General features: G+C 31.7%; 1 protein-coding gene across 2 annotated transcripts in view; it reads right to left on the reverse strand.

Annotated features, from left to right (window-relative positions):
* Positions 1–15,448, reverse strand: part of LOC124352856 (ralA-binding protein 1-like) — a 28,354-nt gene extending 12,906 nt beyond the window's left edge. For both annotated transcript variants that reach the window (XM_046802567.1, XM_046802566.1), the window contains exons 1-7: positions 15,222–15,448; positions 11,972–12,110; positions 8,636–8,865; positions 6,001–6,117; positions 4,810–4,951; positions 2,238–2,415; positions 634–764 (exon numbers count right to left, since the gene is read on the reverse strand). In XM_046802567.1, coding sequence (XP_046658523.1) covers positions 634–764; positions 2,238–2,415; positions 4,810–4,951; positions 6,001–6,117; positions 8,636–8,865; positions 11,972–12,110; positions 15,222–15,306 — 1,022 coding nt within the window. In that variant the 5' untranslated portion in view covers positions 15,307–15,448. The remainder of the gene's footprint in view (positions 1–633; positions 765–2,237; positions 2,416–4,809; positions 4,952–6,000; positions 6,118–8,635; positions 8,866–11,971; positions 12,111–15,221) is intronic.
* Between the last annotated feature and the right edge of the window lie 553 nt (positions 15,449–16,001).

A 16,001-nucleotide genomic window follows, 5' to 3' on the forward strand; every position in this document is an offset into this window, starting at 1 on the left:
GCAGGGAAGCTTTCAAGAAATTGTAGCTGTTGACTCTGCCGTGCCTCTACATTTTGGAAACAACTTTGTTTTGTATGAGTAAATGTGCCTTAACCAAAGTCCAAGACACACACATGTATGAGACGCGTGGCAGAGCAAACTACCGGACTGGGAGGCACAGAACGGTAGTTTATGAACGCCTACCCTCGCAAGCGGGTGTGCATTTCCTCAACAGACTGCCCAATTCAATTAAAGATGCCCCAACGCCTAAGGCATTAAAGACTTGCCTCAAACGTATTGCCATACAATGTACATATTGTCACTGTAATAAAAAAGATTTTGATTTTGAGAGTTCAATAATTGGTTTGCTTGCTAAGTCAGAAAAAGTCTCTGTTGAAGCTTAGTAGCAGCTGGGTAATTAGCATTTCAGCATACCAGATTGGGAATGCTCACACCTTGGCTCAAGTATGTTTATTTTGTGCTCTTTACAAATTACCTCATACTTAGACCTAAACATGTTAGGTCTGAATTTATCTGTTATAAAAGGTTTTGGGATAAATTCTCAGATCATTTACAACTAAAAACCAGCCTCTTGGGCACCAATGACTATCAATCCAGCTATACCAATGACTGCTACATTCTTTGTATACATACTTGGTGAGCTTGCAGTCAGGGAACAGGGAGTCACAATGGCAGAGGAGAGCAGATATAAGCTTCTGACTTGCTTGTAGCACAGAAGACATGGTGGTGGCTAGACTTTGGGCGTTCATCTTGTTGGTCTTCTCCTATCAACATATGAGGACTTTGACTTCAACACACCTTTGTCTAAATATAACACAATATACTTGTGATTATGAAATCAAGAAAACCTCGTACTCAGTTCAGGTCCAACTGGAAGTCAATCAGATGTTAACTTCCCTGGTTTGAACAATATTTTACGAGCATGGGAGAAATGCTCTCCCTGCACAAAACTACTGCCCGAAAAGTGCTTGGATGGATCAATTAATTTTTTTCTGCCTGGTTTCACAAACAATTTGTACCTCAAATTAGAGCACATTTGGCCAAAAAAGTTGTCCCATAAAATGCTATTGCTTATTAGACAATGCCCTAATATCGAAAGTTTGCTCTCTTGTGATAAATCCAACATCTGTAAAACAGTTTTGGAGGTCTTACAGTATTAAAGATACCATTTTCTTTGTTACCAGTACATAGAGCAACTTAAAAAATGGCTGGAATAAACTTTGACCTCAACCTGGAGGAAAGAATCTGAGGAACCTGAGAGTGTGAAAATTGACGAGACGGTCAATTTATGCAATAATTTACAAATCAGTACAAATTTGATGTAAGAAGTATCACAGTGGTTAGAGTGAGACAGAGTGGACAGGGGGGTTTCAAATTTTGAGTGATGGCAAAATTGTTGCTAGCGTAAGTGGCACCGAAAAAGAAGATGGTGCTGATGAAGACAAGTGTCCAAACTATAACAAAAAACAAATTATTAGCCACTCAGAGGCTGAAACAATGCTGTCCAAGTGTATAGAATGGTTTTAAAGTCAAGAAGAGGCCAATGCAACGCAGACACTACTGCTCTGAAAAATATGAAATATTGCCGTGGAGAAACCTTGAGCATCAATGAAAATGACTATTTTCAAGCTACATGAACTATTTCACTTGTAACTTTATATTACTGAACATTATTTTGCCACATTTGTAGCTGCTGTACGGATGTTTGTATTATTTAATAAATAGTGTTATGAGCTATTACAATCATGCTTAATTTCTTTTCACTCCGAAATATATTACATTACTGTGAGAGTGACATCTGCCTATAATATAAATAATTGAGGTCATGTTTTGAAGGAATAATATAGTGTTTTGTTATCCGTTTATTCGCTCAACCGTCAAGACCATGATTCCGACAATAATGGTTAACCAAGTCTTTACTGTAATAAAAATAAAAGTACAGATGTTGGGCTGGAGTTATGCAGATCAAAACTTAACCACATCATGCAGACAACTTAGTAAATGCAATGTACTGACAAAACAATTTCTTTCTCATCCGTTTTGACACTAGCTAAAAAATAAAATGGATAAGCATTCTGTTTGTCTAAATAAACAATGGTTTATTTAAAAAATAATTTAGCTTTCTGAAGAGACTCAAGGCTTAATAGATTCTTTAAATGGAGTATTGTTCCCAGCGAAAGGTTGTTATTCTGATTAATTTAGTAGTTAACAAGTTTTGTAGCACATTGCCAACTCACATGGGCGACTACAGCCTCAAAGTGCCTGATGAGCCAGCCCAGCAGTTGACAGTTACACTGAGGCAGTTTATCCACCAAGGCCCGGAGCTCCACTGCTCTGACGCTCACGTCCTTCACTGCAGCTGCCTCCTCGAACTTGGGTAACAGCTCCGTTGTCATCACTGGCTCTGGCAGTTCTCTTTAACAGATATTATTTTATAAGTGCCGGACTAGAATCAAGTTTCAACTACATGAAATGCGGTCAGTTAATTATTTTAATTAAACATTAGCCATTTATGTTGATACAGGCATTATTTAGGAATTTTGTTGAGGGATCACCAAAAAATATCTCATCTAAAAACAAAAAAAAGTGCAGATCGAAAATTAAAATGAGATGAAAGAGGAGAGAGGTTAATAATTTTTAATTTGTTGTAGTTAAAAGAAAATAAATACACATTGTATTAAAAATATGTTGGCAAAAATAGACATTTTTATGTTCTTTATAAATTTTATAATATTAAATCCCGGGGAATAATACAAAATACAGCATTATTACTTGGTAATAACAACATAGGTATATCTTTTCTTGGAACTTAAGTCGCCTGGAAAGTAAAGTGATCAGAAGTAACATTATTTATTGTAACTTTTCCCCCTCAGTTTTTATTGTAACAGTCCCTTGACCCTAAAACTCAGGTAGACTAATGAGGCTAGGACAGAATTAGGCCAGTCCTAATTCCTTGACTTTGTAAGTGAGTGAGTGTGAGTGTGAGGTGGCCTCACCTTGCATTAAGAACTTTCATTATTCATTAGAGATAGTATGTAATACCACACTAAGATTCAGCCAATACTTTGTAGTGTGTTTTTCGTTCCCTTAAGTTTGTTTATAATGTTTTAAATAGGAATTCAATAATAAGTAGGCATAGAACACTTAGTAGTCTCAAGGCATCAAAACATTTTAAAATATCAAACAATAATGTGTTGTGAAATTACATTTTTATTAGCTTTACACACTTAAAACTAACCACAAGATATGAAAATTACAGTCAGGCAATCCTATAAAGACGGGTTTATGGTCATAATTGTTGACTTTTAGTCTCTTTATGTCATAATCTGATGATGATATGACTATTATTTGTGTCTCATGGTTGCTTTTAAGTAAGTAAAGCTAAGAATAATGTAATTTGAGGAACATTTTGTTATTTTTAAACTCTTTCAATACCCACCCGTTTCGATCCCTATCAGACCTAACATAGCTGACGATCAAATTATTTCTTATGAATAATTCCTTATCCAACTTCATGAAGAACAAGATTGAGTGCTTATACAATGCAAATTTTCTCTCGGCTCGGCTTCTAGACTATTATCATGTATAATACTGTAAAATTGAAGTAAAAAAGAAACCATGAAATTTCTCGCACAATTTCTTTGTGAATTAGGTTATTAGCATGTTTATTATTTTCAACATATTTTAAAAGTATATACGAAAATCATACACCTCAGTACAAATTGTGGGTTCTTTCATCAGAATTGAGCAAATACTTTAATTTGGGGACAAAAGAAAAAAAACAGTACAGTAAAAGTAAAAGGAAATCCAATGTACTCTTTATCAAAAGATTGGTTATATTAAATAGTAATAACACAAAATTTCTAATTATTTAATTTAATGCTGCTTATCAAATTGAATTAAATTTTTCTGAATGTAATTTACAAAGCTAAATACAATAAAAAGACAACATATTACCACAACACCTCTAGATGTGTCTGATGGAATTAATGATTAGTTTATATAACTTTCTTTCCTTGCTCTATGGCATCAAGATATATGATACTATCAAAAGTAAACACATTTAATATTCATTTCTACAAATGAATATCGAGCTGTTTTACACGAAAAAGGCCACATTGATTTCAGGCTACAACCTTTCAGCCAAACAAGCTAAAATTGCTAAAAATTGCTAAAATGTTTGAGGGATTAAAGTAAACTTTTTAAACGTTTTTTGTTAAGGCCAAGAGGAAATTAATAATCCATGCATTAAGGGCATTTAGGAATTTTCCAGTGACTTTTTCTCATACATTTTTACACAATAGTTAAACATTGTAAACTTTGAATATATTAAATTCCTTATAATACAGGAGATAACTTTTCTCCTGTAAATTGAATTAAATTAAATTCCATATCATTTTTAGGATAACAAACTATTCTGTTATATTAAAACAGTTCAATTTTTTAACTATACACCCTTTGACATTTTCTGTAAATTCTTTCTGTACAAATTTATTTAGATTTTCGTTCATAAAGATCATATTTTTCATAAAAACGACAACTGCAAGACAAAATTGTGTCAATAGCACAAGCTAGGTTGATGGCTTAGCTTTACTGACACCAGATACAACATTACAACCAAGATTATTAACAATTTCTCCAACTCTAAACTGTTACAGAATACACAGTAAACATAATGTAGAAAAGGAAATTAAAATTTCAACTCAATATTATATTTCTAAAATATTACAACAAATAACGCTGTTAAGCTATTTCTACTTTTTTAAACATTAAAAATAAGTAATAATGTTACTTTTAATGAAATGTTACCTTAGGAACAATTTTAGCAAACTAGTTGTGACTGGCAGGTCATACTCTGTGAGATTCACCGGTTCTCTCTGGTTATAGAGTCGACGTAAGCTCTGGGCCTTGGACTTGCCACTAACTTTGTACAGCCCTTCATGGTTTAAACCTGTACAAAAGTTTGTATGATGCGGACTTCATTTGCTTACCAAAAATACAGAAATAAATCAATCTAAGTTTTATTACATATGTTATTAGCAATATTTTAAACCAGTAATTTTACAAATCAAACCTAGCAACACAAACTAATATTAATATCACATAATTTTGTGAAAATGTTAAAATAAAATAATCCATGAACATTTTGGTAATTTCTTTTTGAAGATTCTGATGAAGTCCTCATAATATAATATAAGTGTACCTAAACCTATTGTTTCTCTCTTACCTTTCAAACGGCTACTATTGTTTCTAATAAAAACTCCCAAGTTTCTTCTTAAATCGCTTAATTTCTCAAAAATAGTACAACCTTTTTAGTTTTTAATTGCATAATTAATAAAATTGTTTTCAGGAAAAAGACAATATTACCGATTACCAATATAAGACTATAAATACTGTAACACTTACATCCACATTAAGAACTTTGAAATCAACTTCTACACCTTGGAGCATAGTGTTTGTAAATTCATAACGTTTGGTACTGTTCATAACTTATGAGTTAAAAATTAAGAGAAACTTAACATGAGCATATTTATAAAGTTATTTATCGCCTGATTATAACTAATAAACTATAAGACAGTCATTAAATAAAGCAGGATACAACATAATATAGTCAAAGTAATTCTTTTTATTTTTAACCACTTAGTCATTTCTCAAATGTTTTAATGACAAATTTACAATTGGCATTTTTACTATAGAAATTACTACAGAATATTAAAAGTAACCATTCTTCTAACAAAAAAAGTTATGTCAATAACAAAATTAAACATAAAGCAATTAAAGTTCTTTAATTTCAAATGTGTAAGCATGTTTCTGTCAAATATACTGTAACTAACCATAAATTAAGTATTTTTTATGTATCCTGTAAACCCATTTAATTTAAAAAAATATCTTAAAACCTTGAGGAATAAAATTGTAGTATATTTTAGATAAATGCTTATGGGCTTTGACAGTTTTCACACACCACACTAAAAGGGTCAAAATAGATAATTGCCAACTCACCAGCCTCCTGTATATGGTCAATACACTCTCGAACTATTAGGGGGATGTCCACGCCATCATGGCACTTGTTGCGTTCTGTAGCCACTGATAAGGGCACTCCAAATATTGGCTGCTCCTCTATACAACAGGGAAATTAAAAGTCAGAGAACTTGAATTATCAGTTGGATAATTAATTATATTGATAGGGTGACAATAGATAAAACTTTAAAAATTAGAATGGAATATTGATACAACATTATTATCTGAAGTAAACGGGGTATTCCCCAGGGATCTATCCTAAGTCCACTGCTATTTGCCTGTTATTTTATGGATCTCCCAGTACTGAATGAATGAATTAAATATTTTTTTCAAGCACATAATACAAATTTAAAAAATGTTATTTAAAAATGGAATAAGGTTGTACAAATAATCTATAAGAATTTACACATTTCAACATAAGTTTAAGAAAAACACAAAGCTTATTACTGGCAGTCTCAGTTTAATATCTGATGACTAAAGATGGTTCCTCACAGTAAAGTTGAACTTTTTCAAGAATTTGTGTAAGCAATGTTTCTATGCAGTTTGAACTGGAAAAAAATATCACAATCTCAAGTATGGTTCAAATATCACATAAACTAAACAACTCCCTTGAATGGTATTGATCACTGGTCTACAAGAACATAGCCAGGAAAATATTTGAGGGGAGGGTGTCCAGACAATAAGGCCCCATTTTGTTCCTTAAAAAGTTCTTGATCAGTTTCCTTGTTGACAACGATCTTTCAGTAGCACATGTCAGTAATACTGAATTATTTAAATAATAATAATAATTTTCTAAAATAGTCATTTAAAAAATTTGGGGGGATTGGGACCCCTTGAACTCCCTCGCTAGCTACGTCCTTGTTGGGTTACTAATTAGTGACATAGAACTTGTTAAGAAACAGTTAATCTTAGCTAGAAGCGTCTATCCATTATACTCATCATCTTCCTGTTATGAAAGGATGTTCCAGTATTGCAGTTATATTCCCCATAGCTAATGTACTTGGATAGGTAAAGTGACTAAAGTTGGTATTTGATAATTTTTTCCAGCATTGGATAATATACGTAATATATCTAATACCCTTGTGGTTGAATGTTGATGCCAAAGTAATGAATCTGAATCATGAAATTCAGCGGAACTGTGATAACAGCTGAGTGTCATCTTGTCATGTAATTCAATTCAACAATACAATTTTTTAATTATTAAGCAGTTGGTAGAAGATACTGGTGAACAATTTTTATCACACTTAAGATGTCTTTTAATAGAATTTTTTTAAACCTGTAAGGTGGAAAAAATAACTCTTACAGTTTCTCCACAATGTTCCTATGATTAGAACAGCAATATTAATAATTTTCAAATAATCATAAAACCTTATATATTCAAATATTTCATAAGAGAAATATTTTTCACTTTCATTGAAGTTGTATGCTTTCCAAAATTATTTCACTATAAACATTGGTAACCCTGTACATTTACTTTTGGGTCAAATAAAAATTTTTCAAGCTTCAACGTTTTTATAGTTATAACAAGAATGATGTATTATAATGAAATGATTTATTAGCCCAGTCAAACATTACACTGTTATAATGCTTCTTAAGATATAAAAACACTAAATACTAAATAACAAGGATCAAACTGTTTTGTTGTTTAAAAAGTATGTGTTTTGAACAACATTTCAATAGCCTTGAAGATAACAACAGTTAATCAGTGCACAGGTGTGTGTCTGTTGACAATGATAACAATGCCTTGTGAAACCTGTCCCGCTCAGCTTGTTTAGGTATGTAGGTCACCTACCACAAAACTGTTACTTATTTTTCAACATATATTGCATTAATCATAATGTATAAGTATATGGCCACTTTAAAATTATCAATTATAAGTTGTTAATTAGTAACCCTGAGCGATTTATAATACTACAAGAATAACAAATCTGAAAAGTATAAACAATAATAATTTATAATGTATTTGTACAGTTGTTTTGGAAATTTACTCATAAAGTAAAAATTATTTTAAATATATATAATTAACTAATAATTTCAGTTGTAAAAAATGTGTGAAGCTGTTTACAGATTTATGTAGTACACCTATATAAATGATACTTAAACTTTGAAAGCCTGATATATTATAATTTAATTTAAACATAAGTAAACAAATTTAATTAGTCTACATTAACTCAATACCTACTACTACTAAAAAAGTAATTATTTTTACATTAGAAAACAATATTAAATGTTTAGTTGTTAAAATTTTATATGTACTAAAATAAGGTATAAGAATGAGTTTGATAATGTTTGTTAGAAATTGATAAAATAATTTAACATACAGTATTAGACTCACTGCTTTTAGTGCTCTTTCTAAAACTTCTGGTTCTCTGGAAGTATCGCATTTTACAGGCAGTTGGTTATCAGTCCATGAGAGTGAGACAGAGAAAGAGATAGAGAGAGTTGTCTGTGTGATGGTCCACCGCCCTCTACACTCTACAACACTTACACTCACCTCAGCCAGTACCTAGGTGGCGGTGGCTCTACACTGCTACACTGCCAGTATGTCTGTAGCTGTAGCCATGGTTGCTATCAACAAAGCTTGTGCCACCTCATCTATTGTAAGTGGATTTCTCACCTGCTATCTCCACGCTTTCCTCTCCATGTTTTAGTTTTTTCTTCTCTTTCAGTTTGATCTTCACTTTGCCCTCTTTCTTCTTCTCTTTATCCTTATCACTATCTTTCTTCTTATCCTTATCCTTGTCAGTTTCCTTCTCTTTCCCATCCTTCTCTCTTGATTTTTCTCTTTTCTCCTTTTTGGTTGTGGGAAACTTAAATGGTTTAGACTTCTTGACTTTTGATGGACTCCTGTGTGAAAAATTTAATTTTAGAGTATGTGTTGTTTATATGAAAAACAATTAGCACTATATTAATTTATTTCTAGCGATTAACAATTTATATCCATAAACTAGCTTGCATTAGATGTGATTTTCAAAATTGAATGTGGTAGCCAACTTATTAAAAGAATGTATGACACAATATATTATAATATAATAGATCCCTATGAAATTTTTTTAATTGAAGTAGGCATATATTTGGCATTTATTACCTCAGTGTCAATAGTTAAGAAATTCAAAAGTTAGATAAAAGTTTTACTGGTTTTATTTCAGGTTTTTATTGTATTTCTGGTTGAAATCAATTATATTTCTGACGCCACTATTGGGTTTGCCTGCCCTGATGAACCAATCAAGAAAATATAAATGTCTCGGAAACCATCTTTGATCAAATCTGGCCCTTGTAATTTATTTTTGTTCTAAGATAGTTCAAATCCCATAAGTTGAGTTTGCCTTTGTCATAAAAGAAATGTCTGTACTTATGTAGGAATAAGGAGCCCTAAGTCTAAAGTCTTTTTATTAATGAACAGTCTAAAAGTGTCTATTCCAACAATTTAAAATGAATTCCGTTCTATTGTATTTACGGTGCCACATATGAATTTGCTATATACATATGTTGGTTTTCAAAATCTCTTCTTATTTCAGGGTTTACACATGTAGGAACATGAACATCTGGTTCAAACTATATTTCTAATGCCATTTGAGTTTGCCTACCCTGATGATAATTAGTTTGATAAACATGTATGATAACTTCTTTGTCACCTTGAAAAAAGTGAAAATAAATTTCCTTCCCATAAACTGAAACACATTAGACAAGCTAATAAAGTTAAATGGTGCATTTAATGCTTGTTCAAGGTAAATATCCATGTCTTACTGATAACTAAAATGTTATTAGTTCAGCAGATACTGCAAATGAGTTAATAACGTGTGAAGAGTGACAAAATAGAGCAGCAATAATCTTATAGGGTTACAAAATGAGCACTCACAATCTTAACCTTTGAATGGTTAAGAAAGCTCTTGGGCAGGCATGGTTCAAAAGCTTCAAATAGATAAGTTTATTGGATGGGTACCTTGTGTTCAGAAAATGTCATTAATATTTTAAAAATTTGCTACGGAAAATCTGAAGACTGCTTCTGAAGTCTGGAACCTTTTAGTACATGCATAGATTGGGCTTGCATGATGTTTGTTAGCATGTAAAAATGCTGCTCTCAAACTGGACCATGGACCCAAGTCTCTCGGATAATATGATGATATCCCAACCAATCAGCTACTAGAGAAGGCTGTGAATGAATAGCCAAATAACTAATGACAAGCAAGGCAGGCCTAAAATGTTAAATGTAAACAGAACCACAGATTCCAATCTTTGCTGTATTGATAGACTGCTGGATAAAAGCTTCCATTTATTCCATTCCTTCAACATCTCTTACATTATTTGGTCATTTAAACAAGGCTCCAAAATTAAGTCAATTGAATTAATTTATTTACACAATGCAAGTTTACAATAATTAAAAAAATAACTACAAATTGGTACTTTAAGATATACTCGAACATAATGATAAATAAATGATTATTTACAAAACACAAAAGGTAATAAACTAAAACCACTGTGGTACAATAATAAATCAATACGATACAACAGACTAATATTATCATTCAACATTTCCATTTTTTTATAAAAAAAATAATTTGTTCAGAAATAGCTCTTTAACATCTATATATATAAAAATGAATGTTTGTATGTTTGTCCTTTATGGAATCCTGAACTATTGGACCGATCATGATGAAAATTTGTACGTATATGTATTTTTCCACGGAGAAGGTTTATAAGCTATGCCCATCCCTTTCCCGATTCAGGATTCCGCCCCACTGGTTACAGAAATACCCATAAGAAATGCATTGCAGCAAACATATGTTAACGTCTTTTCAAATTTTTAATCAGCTGTTCTTTGTAAACATATATTACACTTATAGTTTTAAAGCATAGAGTAAGCTTAAGAGAAACGACAAATTTTGTTTAAACTGTTTTTGCAATCACTGTTAAACATAGACTTTACTATCCAGATAATACAATTCAAATTTGACGTAAAAATTCACCTTTAACTGCAATATTTATTTAATATAAACCATGCTCATGCTTGATCAGAAGAGTAATGCAGATATCATAATTACTATCTTACGTTGGCTACAAATATAAAGAATGTTATAAAATCAACCTTAGTTGTTTTTTTTTGACAGAAGTATGGTTCTCAAAACTCCGTGTGTACATATTCTCTCGATCGAGACAACAAAGCAAGCTCAATCGTGGCATCGGAGATATAACTAATTTAATCTAAAATTTATTATAGTAAAAAAAAAAATTTACTAAGTAATATAAGGACTTCGGTTCTTAAGATTTGCGTGCGAAGCCGTGGGTAACAGCTAGATAGAGGCAGGAATATGGTACATACCTTCATAATACGCCCAAGAGGCTCACGATGGAACGACTATCAATTATCTCAGCAATGTTTAGAATGTGATAGAAAAAGAATAAGTGAATATAGTGTACTGTTTTCAACGGGAAATTGCGTGCGAAGCCGCGGGCAACTTTTGCAAAAAATTATTGAAATGCGCAGCAAAGCGCGCCGGGCCCGCTAGTTAGTTTATATATATTGATTCAGGAGATAGTACACTAAAATAATTTGGAATTTCACTGAAAATCTTTATACTGCACTGTGTTTAAACAACTCTTCAAATACAAGAAAAGTCGTTATTTAGAATATAATTTTAACAGAAATACTGAAATTCAACAAAGTAATTCTTTATTTCATTAACTGTGACACATAGTTAAAATATTTAAATTACCGTACCACAATATATCTGGAATTATTACATAAAACACCACCAACCCCTTACGTAATAAAGCTTATTTCATACGAAGAGAACTTTTAAGTAGAAAAAAAGTTCATGTTGCATGGAGAGTTTATAATTAAATACATTTTAACACTGAATGACAAGGTCTGAAATATCTGAAATGATATGTCACTTGCTAGTCCTATATTTCTGAACTTACGAAAATTTATTTAAAAATTTCCAAAACGTACTTGACATCTGTGTCTTCTTCAGGAGAACTCTCCCCTTCGAGGGTAGCATAGCGGAGATCTTTTTTCGTATCTTTCTTGTCTTTACGTTTTCCAATTAGAAGATCTTTTTTGGATACCCGTTCATGTGCTTCATCACTAACTGAAAATTATTCATAAAAGTTATCTGCTAATTTAACTTATGTAATCACTCACATAATAGGATAATGGATATTATAGCACATGTCCCACTATGATATAAATTGACCGTGCAGCAGTTAGTATTTAGATTAACACTATTATTACGAAGGAAAACAATAATCTATTACTTTTTCATTTAAGGAAAAAGTCCTTTACTATATGAGACCACATATTTTACCTAAAAATAACAGGTTAATGTCTACATAAGATACACACAAAGACTAAAAAAATGTTTTGCAAATCTAAACACTGGTATACACTGGTAGTTGACAACCTAGACGTCTCAACTAAAATTGTTGTTTAAGTATCTTAATATTAATTAAAAATTATGCATTTAACTGACCTAAATTTAAAGCTATTTTACAGAATTTTAAGATTTATAAAAATATATATTTCCCCTGTATTTATTAAACATTATTAGATGATTCTTAAAGAGACACATGTCACATCTAGACAGAAGTTTTAAAATACTGTTAGCACCTCATGTTATTATCTTTTTATAGTCTCTAATGAAACCAGATATCTTTCCCTCCAGTTTGAAAAAGGGTAAATAACACAACTTATCAAGGCAGTAAATCCGGTCAATATACAAAACTATCATCCAATTGTGGTTCAATCATCGCTAGCCAAACTCTGAAGGCTTGTAGTTAAAAATGAACACATTTAATTTTAGGAACACAATAGTTCCAGAACAGCTTGGTTTCTTTAGGGGTAGATCAAACACTATCAATCTTATGGCATTTCAGTAACATGTTTTATGCCTTTTCAAGATCTCACTAAGGTGATTTCATTTAAATGCATATTTCCGATGCCTTTAGTTGAGTAAATCATGAACACTGATTGCCAAACTAAAGTTTTAGTTGAACAAATCCTTCTTTTTGGTGATAATGCCAAATTTTATAACTTTCTAAATGTTATAACTTCAGTTAAAGATTGCAAAGCTCTCCAATCCAGCATAAATTGCATATTTAAGGTTGTGCTCTTTAAATAATATTGTTTTGAAGTACATTTTTACAAGTGTTCTGTGCTGACATGACCAAAAGTCCCTCTTATTTTTCCTACTTTACTTCAGATCACCATCCAAATTAAAATTACTTTTACATTATATTCATAAAAAATAACGCGTATACAATAAATGGCTACAGTATAATAAGCGGCCACCAACACAATCAGATTATGATTATCGATTTTAAATATTGTAAAGAAACATGACGTATCTAAAAACTATCTTGAGAAGACTTTTTTGGACATTCTAAATTTGGTTGTGAATATAATGAAAAATCGTGTACTATTTTAGTTGAAACCAAACAAACTACAATGATTTTTAATTATTAATGAATTTACTTTTGATGAAATCAGTGCCTTTAGAAATGCAATTTCAGACGTACTATGCTGCTCAAACGTCATTTAAATATAGTTAAGCTATTTTATGCAATCTGAAACAAATACATTTATTTTAAATATAAAAGTATAGCTTCACCATAATACGATTTTAAAAGTATAAAACTTAATTCAGTTAGCTCAAAAATAAATAAAAATAATATCGTGTTTATAAATACATTTAAAATTAAAATCATGTGTTTCATTATTGACTAATGTTGGCAAGAACAGTCACGTACATGACTTCTTTGTTTCACAAGCAGTCACGTTTATCCTTGAAAATACCTAAGGTAATTAAGTGTTATCGTTTTGTTGTAATTATATATTTTATTTTAATTTGTAAATTATATTAATATTTATACTTTAATTTCTAAGATTGAAAACAAGCAAAACTATACCTATTATTCTTTGAAATATCTATTACGTTATTTGGTCCGATATTTTGGTTTTAGTCTTTAACAGTTTGCTTTCAGTCGTTTGGATAGTCATGAATATCGATGATTCGAATCATTCGATAATCATCATCCGATTGTGTTGGTGGCCGCTTTTTATAATGCAGCCAATGAAATGTATAAGATAAAATTTGGTAAATATTAAGATCAGCGACTACCACTTCCGATCGCCGTAAGGTTTTTCGTACTAACACAGGTTAACGTAATTTCACCGAAAAAAATAATCCTGATTATCGCTAACACATAAAAACCAGCTTTTCGGCAGTAAAATGTTGGCAATACAAAACTCATAAATAACAAGATTTTCGACTATCAAACTTAAAACAATGGCCGACCATGGTCGTTTTGATGAGTTGACAGTAGTCACGTGACAAACAGGAAAGTTTCCGATTGGCCGGGCGGGTCACATGACCTATAGGACGGCTTCGATTGACTGCCAGACGTAAACAAAGAAACCCACATGGACAAGGAATAATTAGTGAAGTTATTGACATGGCGTGCGATGGTTCTTGTCACACGCTAAAAAGACCTTAGCTTGCCTATTCAAAACTCAGATCACGCGATGCTTGCCCGCTGCGCAGCGCTTCGCGCTGCTTGCTCTTTTAGGAAAAAAATTAACTCGAGCTTGCAAAGTCCAAGCCCAGATCACGCCATGATTGCTTACACATACAAAACTCAGACAGAACTAACGCAGGTTTCATTACAGGCAAAAGGTAAGGGGCGCGCGTTTATCACTGATAAGACGAGTTTATACTAGAAGTAGTACCTGGACTACTGCTCTACGAACTAATAAGACCAAAAAAACGAATAAATGCAATGTCAGTCAGGTTTTTCAAATTTTATTTTTTCCAAAATTTTTTTTTTTTGGGGGGAGTAAACGGCTACGGCGATAATCGGGACTATTTTTTTTCGGTGAAATTACGTTAACCTGTGTTAGAATGCAAAAAATTACGGCGATCGGAGCGGTAGTCGCTGAGCTTAAGATTTACCTAAAATTTTACAGTAACAAAAGTAAATTGATCGATTTCATGCAGAAAACTTGTTAATTACAGGATAATAACAATGTTTGTGATCAACCCTGCTTCACAACTGTTGAAGCCTCCTTGACTTTGTTGCACTGGGTCAGAATGTGATTTTCAAAATTTGTAAAAAATGCTTTAAAACGAATCAAAACGTCAAAAACAGTAATGTTAAGCACAAGGAAGCATTTACAAACATTGTTATTCAAAATTGTCACTTACAATCACTTTCATTGCTCTTCTTTCCAGATTCTGAAGCATATAAGCCAGGAAAATCTTTTTCAACATCAGGACTTTCAAATTCCATCTTAGCTAGTCCTACTATTTCAAAATGATAAGAATAGTTTTTACGTTTATAATCGCTAAATCATTTCAATATTCTAGGTTTGCTAGAACATAACCTCAAACAACACTAAATTACCATAGACTGTTACTGTGACTGTAATACAAAAAAAGTCAAGCACCTCACTCATTCTGTTTACTGACAGCCGATCGGTCCAACCTTTTTTCTGATGGTTGAAAACACTACTCTTTAGTCTTTACTATAACCTCAAAGCAATAACTTTTAAATACTATAATACATTTATCGTCATAGTTCACACTGTATGACAATTATTATGATGAATGTTAAACTACTTTTTGCACTTGTTTAAGTGTTTTGTTACGCTTACTTTCTTAAATTGCTCATAAGTTTATTTATACACTTTTTAACGACATTAATTTATTTATTTACAATCTGTTCAGTTTGAGAGGAACAATAAGTAAATATTATATACAGAAACAAATTGAGTTAGATATTAACCATTGTTAACGTAGATTTACCACAAGGTGGTTTGTGTGATCTTCTAATCTTGAAAGATAATAGCGACTGAATTTAATAATTTCTTCTTTGACTGTTTGGGTGTTCAAATTTGATGTAACGTTTTATTTTATACATATAAGGCGCTTTTGCAATTTTTCTTCAAAACTTTGATTGATATAGTTGAAGTATCTCCAGATTTG

Source organism: Homalodisca vitripennis, chromosome 1, assembly GCF_021130785.1.
Source record: "Homalodisca vitripennis isolate AUS2020 chromosome 1, UT_GWSS_2.1, whole genome shotgun sequence".
Taxonomy (NCBI): domain Eukaryota; kingdom Metazoa; phylum Arthropoda; class Insecta; order Hemiptera; family Cicadellidae; genus Homalodisca; species Homalodisca vitripennis.